Below are 10219 nucleotides of genomic sequence, written 5' to 3'. Positions count from 1 at the left end.
TAAGTAGAAACTAAAAATTTAAATCTTTCTTACAGAGCTTCTATATTTCAGCCCCTAGTTAAAAGTACGTATAAACGAAACTCCGGGGAATAAAATCTTTCTTACAGAGCTTCTATATTTCAGCCCCTAGTTAAAAGTACGTATAAACGAAACTCCGGGGAATAAAATCTCGTTTTTATCTGAAGTCTAAATAAAGTGAGTAAATTTATTTGACCGATAATATTTCAGTCTTTTTATCAACCCCTCTAGACGAAGAAACTTCTATTTAAAGCTTAGCATAAAATATCTAAACACTGCTCTAAATACAACTTTAATTCTTGCTCAGTGTATTAAAAAAAAAAAAAGAAAGAAAGAAAATGTACATAAATGTAGGCCTAGGTTTTTTACCATGCACGACAAGCTTCAATGCTAGCCGTTAAAAACAAATTTGACGAATATTGTGACAATATATCGGGATTTAGTTTTCTGATATGTTATTCTATACTTTAACCTATGAACTATGAAAACTAAGCAGTTTTCTTCCGATCCCACTGTTTTCGTTGGTAAATGTATATTGATGCAGAAATAAAAATCGTCTTTCTGTAAGTAAAATGTTGTTGGTTGTTTTTTGCAATGCTATTCTAACGTTATCTGCACTAAACGCACCCGTTTTTCCACTGATAATCTAGAGAAGAGGCAGCAAGTTAACACCGCAAACTCGTGGGGAACTCTGATCAAATATTGGGATTTGACTGTCACTCCTATAGCGCAGCCACAGTTCTAAAGTGTGTAAGCGATTTTGTTGGCGGTAACGGGTCCTCAGTTTGGCATGCTAACCACTGGACCGTTCTCGGCCTCCTTTGGGTAAAATATGAGTAAGAATACTACTGCGTTAAGGTCTTATCAATGCAAACTTGGAAAGTTATAATAATATCATTACCGGTATAAACAGTGTAACGGAAAACGTGCAAGAGTAACAGTCATATAGTAGACAAGAAGGATATCTGACTACATACATTCTCTCTGTACTCCACTTTATAATTAAATTTTATAACCTACAGTTAAAGTATTTGGGAGCTGTATCACATGTATTTCATAAGATGATCTTTGTGCTAAAACTATAAAATGTGGTTTTTATTGGTGATGGAATATCTGGTTAGATGTGCAGTATGGAAGGTTAACATTTAAATTATATACAAGATGGTAAGAGAAGTGAAGATGAAGACAAATAAAAAAAAACATAATATAATAGGTTTTATTATTCTATAAATTAATAATGATCTTTGAATTACACTTTACTAAAAATAACGACCTTTATCAAAGCTGTTTATAGAGATAAATGTGGACTAGATACAAGTTACTTGTTTTTTTTTAATAATTAAGATAAATTAATTGTGATACTAAAATTAAAAGCCCTTAACTTCATATAATACATGATAACCTGGAACTGGATGTATTCTCTTTTTAAAATAGTATCTAATAAACTAGTCTGTTTTAAGGGAGTTACTTTAAATGCTAACACTAAAACCAGGCCACAATTTCTCTGTTTTGGTCCCACACAAAAAATTACATATTAGTTTTTATGTAATTCATATATCATAATTTTGTTTTAGGAACCTGAAGTTTTATCTATTAAAAATATTCCTTACCTGTAGTTGAAAGATTTACGGTGAAACTATACTTTGATTGGATTGTAACAATAAAAACCACTGCTTCAACATCAGAACAGTAACAGAAAGTTACAATATTGAAAAATAAAATATTCCTGACATTGTTAAAAGTCTAAACAAATAAAAAAAAATAGCAGAATTAAGCAAAAACATGGCGAATACAAATATAAATAACATTAACACATTAATAAGCTTTCAAAGTGAAAAGTGACCACTTTCAGTATTCATAAACCCACACATCAGAAAAGATATTTATACATTGTGCACAAAAGCTGCTCAACTAGGGGACTTACTAAACCCAGCTTACTTTTCTAGCTTTGTAATGGTCAACATTATTTAGATTTTATCATTTTAACATATTTCTGCATTAGCTAAATGTTAAAACAAAACTAAAAAGGAGATTCCTTGTATTTAAAAATCTATTTCTTCCCTCAAAATGCACGAAACTGCATATTTGTGACTTTAAAGTTGCGATTTTTTCATTTATTTTTGGACTTTGTGTTATTCCCTTCTCTTTAGTTTTTGACACATGCATTGAAAGATACATATGTACAAACACATTTACAAGTGAAATATTCACATGCAGGAGTCATCACTAAATAAAACTATCTATATAAACTCAAAATGAACACATCCAAAATGATTTTACTTTCTCATAATATTAGATGACACAACAGAAATAAGAAAATGTACTTCATCATGCTTCAAAATAAGAAAGAGTGACTAGGAGAAAACATACATACTACATTACACAGAATAAAAAAAAATACCGAAAATGGATAGTAACAAAGTATTTTACACATAGAAATATACAATTGACTTGGATTCCAAAAGGAGACAAATTAAGCATTTTTTAAAATGCATTTTTTACTATACATATAAACCCAGTAATGTTTTTAAAATCATCATAAAGTTGTTGTTTTTTTTACAATTAGACCAAAACTGAACATGTATAAAAATACTCAAAAAAGCATGAAAAAGGCTTCATTTAAGCTTGTTTGAAATATTGCAAAATAAAAATTAAATCTCTTGATTAAATTAATTCCTTTTTTTCAATCATTGTAATTAATATCTTTGCTAAATGTACCCTAGTTTGACACCTTGGGTGATTAATTTTGTTACATAATACATGCACAATCCACGAATCCTCAAAAATCTACACCCTGATACAATTTTACGGTAGTTTAAACAGTCGATATAAGTCGTAACAAGCTATAAAGTACAAGAAAATATAACTTGTAAACAAAGTACAATATCTGGAGCAAAAACCAAATTCGATATTACAGTTCTTCTTGAGAATGGGTTCTCCGCAACAACTCTGAAAACTTGTCTTTTACTAAACAACAGGAAGAGTGAGACAATAAAAATCAGTTTGTCTCAAGTTATATTAGAAAGACAAATATTTGGAAGTGGTTGTCCATATGAATTTTCTTGGTTAATACATCTAAGCTGTATTTGAACAAATTTCTTAGGTAAGATCAGAATTAATTTCAAACATATGTACCATCTCTAACATCACTAATACTGATAAAGAAGATTTTATTATTGAGGTCATTTTGTTGGAGAATGCAACAATATATAAAGTTGATAATGAACAGTGTCAATTAAATTTTTATATTATGGCTTGTATGCCACAACATTTAAAATATCTTATCAATTACTCTTGAACACAGACTATTCTATAATTTATACAAAAATAAATAGAAATGTACTGTTCATAGTAGAGAGAGAGAGAGAAAAAAAAGGTTAAAATCTGTTGCTAAACAATACAATTTTGTGGGAATATAAATCACTATTAAAGAAGTTATTAGAATTTACTTATCAAATTACAGATATCACTATCATATACAATATCATTACAAACCTAATGACAATAGAATGATAACTTATCACTGATAAAAACAGACACACACAAATTAAAATCACAAAAAAACTGCAACACAACTTCTATTTTTTTACAGTATATTAGTTTATGATTAATTAAAACTGACTTGACTTATTTGTAAAATACACATCTTGCTAACTTCATACATATATCATAATCAATCTGAGTAATAGTTACACAAATTATCAACACAATATTGTAATTCAACACAAGTTACTACAACTCCCATTTCATTCATTGTCTAAGAAATGTTAGTTGCTATCACTTTACTCTTTCCACTAGCTTTATGTAAAGATTGATTGAAAAAGGAGTAATCATTACTACAAAGTCTTCCAACTGTTATCTCTCATAATACATAATCTGGAAGTTATAAGGTTATGTTCAAAGTACAGCTAAATAACCTGGAATTACACATCTCCATCAATATGGTCATTCATTTTCGGGGAAACACTAGGATTAAGTACATTAGGACAATCTTCTTCTTCATTCAAACCATCGTGTTCCAAAAGAGACTCTTGTCTTGAGTGCTAAGAAAAGAATATACCATTTTCTAAATGAACTCTAAAACAGATCCAAGTAACTAAAAAAATAACCATACATTATCTGTAATTCATTTTGTTTGTCTATAAGTGTCAAGTGTCTCAACACATGGCCAATTGTCTGTATGCTGTTGTGTTTGATCACAGCATGAATTGGTACACATGGCAAAAGTAACTACAGAAGAAAAACACCAATATGCAAAAATCTTCACAACAGATAATAGTATGTATTTCAATAAAATCAAAAAATAGTATTTGGTCACAAAGTATGTTACTTTAGATAAACAAATTCACTGCTACAAAATTTAAGATGGAACTATATTACAAACAATGAAACTTCTCTATACATGTATCTGTAGACATGGAAATAAAGTCAGACAGTATATGCTGTTTGATTAAACAAAATACCAGTTTGGCTTGGTCATAAGATTTTCTCCTGTCAACTTTGGAATTCTTTTTGTAACTTAAATACCAGAAATATGTTTTTATTTTTCGAAACTCCTGTTATAAATCCAATTAATAAATTAAAGAATTTTTACACTTTCACACAATGGCACGGTTCTCGTATTTAGTTATTAGATCCTGTAAATTTAACTTACCTTTTTCTTGTCAGTCCAATGATAGAGTAATAAGGTGAGCGATATTAGTAAGACAAAGACACCAAGAGCTGTGATGCAGTAGGCAGAAATTGATGCATACAGGAGTGGATATTCTAGATCTTTTAATAACTCATCTGCCAATTCTTTTGTCAGATATCCAGACTATGAGAAAAAAATTAACAAGAAAGACAATGGTACATAAGCTAATCATATATAATAATGAATGAAACAGTAAGAAATGTAATTGCACTGGTACAAATATAAATGCTGAACAAATTTGTCTTTAGTTTTCATTTTAAGTTGGGAGTTATCAAGGTACCTTTCACCCTCTAGTTTTTACTTTAGGAGTCACTACTCAGGATCTTAAAGCTTGCACTAGTCAGTTCTCTCATATACAGTTCTAAACTGCTAATAAGCTTAAGAACTGCAAAACCAAGCTTCAGATATTTTGTATATATACAACAGATGGCAAGCTGTTGATATCTGTGAATATACCATAGGCAGATAGATTTAAATGGTATGGGTGCTAAAGTTTACAGGAATTCTGATTTTGAATGTTAATTAATTAGTTAAATGAACCCAATATGCAATTTTACTTCATTTCAAAGATGGAGTTGAATTTGTCCATAATGTAATCTTTTAACTAAAAAATCTGAAACCTGATATAGTAGATCAAACTAACAACTATCAGTATTTCTACAACATGTGCATACTTTCAAATCTTGAGCAGTGACTTCTTAATACCCAAGTGCAAAACAGAGTCTAATTACCCCACCATCTGAAATACAAATTAAACATTAGGCAGTTGGCTCATCAATTTCTGAAAAAGAAAAATTTTAAATAAAAGTTGTAAAGGTGTTAAAGGAAGACATGAAATAGAAATACTGTATTAACAAGTATTACAGACTAGAATGAGTAGAAGTTGTAACAAAAAAAAAGGTTACTAAATTAAAGTTATGCTACAATAAGATAGCAGTGATAAGTCATTGGGATTACAATATTGTAATCAATGGATGATATAAAGCACAAGAATTGCACAAAATATAAAAGACTAATAGAAGTTAAACAATCAATACACAGTGTCTTATCACTATTATTTGCTTGATAGAATTTACTCAATGACTAATTTGAAATAGCTAGACAATTAGCTCATTAATCATCTAGCAATTTCCAACCATTAAACTACAAAATAATACATAAACAGTTTACTAATTACACTGGGCAATAAAAAAAAACTTTTCTCTGCTACTATAAAAAATGCAATTGTTTCTGAGTAAGTTAATGATGCTGATTCTAAAAATCGTGTTGAAAATTACTGATCACCTCCAGTTTTTGAGTTATGATAAATTTATTTAAAATATTCTTACATATCGTGAAAATAACTTTTTCTTTGATAATTTTATTTATTCATTGAAAATTGCATTTAAGAATGTTCAAAAATAATGCATAATAGCAATACTAGTTTAAAAAGCAATGGGTATAATAATATCATATTCTCAAAACACATTCAGGCTATGTTCAAAACTTTCTTCATGATATTATTTTAAATTTTTTGTTATGAAATATCTGCTTGATTTGTTTAATTATTTGTGTATGTTCTTAGTTTCATGCTGTAAGAACCAACAGTAATCTCCCATCATTGCAGGATTCGATCATCCTTGATATTGCTGTTCCATTGTAGAGATATCTTTGTGGAAGATCACCTTAGATCACTTAGAAAGAAGTCAAAGTGGGAGTGTAAGAATTGCATCTTTAGTGACATCCTAGACCCCATTGTCCTTTAGTTCTTGAGCATATCATAAATCATTACAGCATAGTTTTCATCTCTGTGATTTCCTAAGAAATTTTCGACAACCAGTTTGAATGATTTTCAGCAAGTTCTTTATGTTTGAGTACTGTTTAAAAATCATCATCCATCAGCACCTCCTGAATCTGTGGCCCAACAAAGATACCTCCTTTCAATTTTGTTTTACTGATTTTTGGAAACTTATCAGACAGATATCTGAAACCATTACCATCTTTGTTCATTCCTTTTACAAAATTCTTCACGAGTCCCCGTTTAATATAAGTGGGGGCATAAACACATTTCAAGGATTCACTAAAGGTTGATATTCGATATTCTGTTTCCCTAGTATCTAATTCTCTCTCACCGGTCATTCCTTCTTTTTGAAATGATTTTTATCATCTCAGATGTCCCAGAGACACAAAAAGCACTAATGTTTAGTATACCACACTGCAAGCCTAGCAGGAGTGCAATAACTTTAAGATCACCACAGATGTTCCACCTATGGTGATCATATTTGTGGCCTCAAGTATAATCTGCATGCTTTGATAAGTTTCTTTCATGTTCACTGCATGACCAGAAGGAACCAATGGCTTAGTGTTCCCATTGTGCAAAAGTACAGCTTTCAGACCAACTTGAGGATGATGTTCAGTAACCAATTCTTCCATTAGTGCATCAACATTTGTACAGAAATACAAATTACCTTACATGCTGTAGGGAGAAGCAAGACTTTGATAATGACTTTGGTAAACTGAAACTCTTGTTCCTCGAGCTAATAAATTTGATTGCCGTAAACGAGAGCCAAAAAGTTCCCCATTCTTCTTTGATAGAGACAAGTCACAAATCAGATCATTTAGCTCTTCTTGTGGGATCAGATGAGGCAGTTTATGTTGAGGTGCCACAGGAATAGAATTATTAGATGAAGATGATTCATTGTCTTCTTCGCAGGATAACTCCTCTGTTTCCCAATTCGCTGGTGGATGTGGCACTGGAAGAACATCCCCAGGAGGTACTTGTTTCACTGCAGATGCAATATCTGGATATTTAATGCATTGTTTAGTTTTTCCTGAATATCCAGAAACGTTAGTTATACAAAAATAACAGTCAATTAAATTATCTTTGGGCTCACACTATATCATTGGAACTGCAAATGGCATACTTGCTCTCTTTTATTCAGCCACTGTGTCAAACCAGATATGCTAACTGAACAACACACGTGGAGCCCAGTGTTTTTCTTGGTTACCAATTTTACACCCAAAATAGTGGTAATAAACTACCTTTACCTTGTATGTGATGTTTTTCCTTTGTGAAACTGTAATATATTTTGTACAAATGTAGCAGAAACTGTTTGGGTGATTTTTGCACTTTTGGACTTTACTTGAACTGGAGACTAGTTGGTTTTCTTGATTGACGTTTTATGGTGCAAAACAACGGGGCTACCTGCGCCAAACAAGTGGTAAAAATTCAAAGGGAAAAGATTATAAAATATAAAAAGAAATCAAATTAAAAACTAAACTAAGTTCGAAAATCAGGTAAAAACATTTAAATAGAATTAGAAAGGCCTAAAAACCCACAAAAAGCTAAAAACATGGTCAAGTTGGACAGTGTCACCATCACTAATGACACCATCCAACGTCAGGGGTAAACACGTAGAAAGTATATGTTGAAAATGGTGCTGTCGCTCACAGTCGTAACGATGGCATGACAGTAAAATGTGGTCTATTGTGACTGGAGTGTCACAAAGGCTACACGTTGGTGGGTCAGTATCAGATAAAAGAAAACGATGTGTTAAAAACTGTGACCAATGCATAGCCTAGCCAGGACAGCTTCTTCCATCCAATCCTTTTGGAAACAAGATAGCCAAAGAGCAACAAAGTTTTATCTGGAAAAGTTTGTTATGATGTTGCTACACCTTGAATACAGGACTGTAGTCTATATATGGGACAGGCAAAGCTCTGACATCACAAGAGCAGACGGACTTAGCTGCAGTGCCAGCGAGCTCATTCCCACGAATACCGACGCGGCCAGGTATTCACAAAAACTGGATGGAAACAGAAGATAGAGAAAAATGGGCCAGTTGTTGTTGAATATCGACAAGAACACGGTGAGAACTAACGTTAAGTGATTCCAAGGTTAGTAGTCAGGTAAGAGTCAGTGTAAATAGTACAATCGCTGTACTGCATAGCTTCTACACGATCCAAAGCAAGAATAATGACATACTTGGCAGTGAACACAGAAACTGTACAGCAGATCCTGTGAACAACTACCGAGCCACAACAAACCATGGTAAAGCCAACAGAGTCACCTGATTTTGAACCATTCATATAAACGTGAATAGAAGAATAGTTTGAAAGATGTTCAGCAAAGAGAAGACAATACTTCCAATCAGGAGTATCTGCCTTCCTCAGATGACCCAAGAAAATGTCACATTCGTAGGGATAGTAATAAGCCATGATGGAGTCAGCTGATCCTTGGGGACATCAACGTCATCCAATGCCAGACCCAATTCAGGCAGTTGTGCCTGGATACAAAGGCCAAAGTAGCAATTTCAGAATGTCTGTTCTGAAAGAGCTCAGCCCACACAGGAAGAAAGACACAATTTCAGGTTGGATGCTGTGGTAAGGATCGAAGCTTAGTAGCATACTCTAGAGAAAGTTGCAAATGGCAGAGGTGAAGAGGAGGTTCGTGGGACTCAGTGTACAAACTCTGGACTGGAAAAGTGCAGAAAGCCCATGGGCAGAGCCTAAGCCCAAGATGGTGAATGGAGTCCAGCTTCTTCAAGGCTGAGGTCTTGACAGAACCATAGACCAAAGAACCATAGTTCAGTTTGTATTGAATGAGGGCACTATAGATCTTCAGCATAAAACATTGATCCACTCCCCAAGAGGTGGAAGAGAGGACATGGAAGATGTTTAGTGCCATTGTACACTTGACACGTAGCTGCTTTATGCGAGGAATGAAAGTAAGCTTACAGTCAAGGATAAGCCCCAAGAACTTTACCTCAGAGACCACGGAAAGAACAACATCACCGAGACAGAGCTCGGGATCAGGATGTAAACATCGTTGGTGGAAAAAATGCATGTAAACAGTTTTGGAAAAAGAAGGTAAAACTGTTTGCTGTGGTCCACTTCAAAAAGTGATTGAGAGTAGGCTAAAGCTGCTGCTCAATAAACCTCATATTCAATGACCTACATGAGATTTGGAAGTCATCGACATCGAGTCCATTTCCAAAGGTAGGAGAAATTTGTGTAGTGATAGCATTGATCTTGATACTGAAAGTTGTGACACTCAAGATACAGCACTGTGAGACTCCAAGTTCCTGTGTGAAAGAACGGGAAAGTGTCAAACCCACATGGATTCGGGAATCACCCGTTGAGTAAAAAATTTCGAATATAAATGGGTAGATGGCCATGCAACCCATATTAGTGGAGGTCACACAAAATGCAGTACCTACACGTAGTGTTGAAAGCCTTTTCAAGATCGAAGAAAACATAAACAAGATGTCCCCTATTAACCCTCTCGCTCCGGGTACCCTTTACTGCGCATGACACAAGGTTTTAGTGTCTTACATTCAAAATTTTATTAAACTACTTTTTGTTTATGTTATGCTAATTAGAATAGCATAGAAGTTTAGCTAATAATCTATATTTTAATAATATACAAGTTTTAAGTTCTTAATTCTACAAGGGAATATTTTAAAAAATCCTGAATTTCCACTAGTGTGACTTATGTGACACATTTTGTCTTAGCATGTCATCAACCTT

At 32.9% G+C, this 10219-nt stretch overlaps 1 protein-coding gene across 7 annotated transcripts in view; it reads right to left on the bottom strand.

Moving 5' to 3' along the window:
• Window positions 1-1352: 1352 nt before the first annotated feature.
• The window catches only part of LOC106457419 (scavenger receptor class B member 1-like), a 31726-nt gene continuing 22859 nt past the window's right edge, over window positions 1353-10219 (bottom strand). For all 7 annotated transcript variants that reach the window (XM_022383340.1, XM_022383342.1, XM_022383341.1 and 4 more), the window contains 2 exons: window positions 4673-4834; window positions 1353-4061 (listed from right to left, as the gene is read on the bottom strand). In XM_022383340.1, the coding sequence (XP_022239048.1) occupies window positions 3942-4061; window positions 4673-4834 (282 nt within the window). In that variant the 3' untranslated portion in view covers window positions 1353-3941. The remainder of the gene's footprint in view (window positions 4062-4672; window positions 4835-10219) is intronic.

The sequence above is a fragment of the Limulus polyphemus genome, unplaced genomic scaffold, assembly GCF_000517525.1.
Source record: "Limulus polyphemus unplaced genomic scaffold, Limulus_polyphemus-2.1.2 Scaffold328, whole genome shotgun sequence".
Taxonomy (NCBI): Eukaryota; Metazoa; Arthropoda; class Merostomata; order Xiphosura; family Limulidae; genus Limulus; species Limulus polyphemus.
This window is presented reverse-complemented; position numbering and strand designations above follow the sequence as displayed.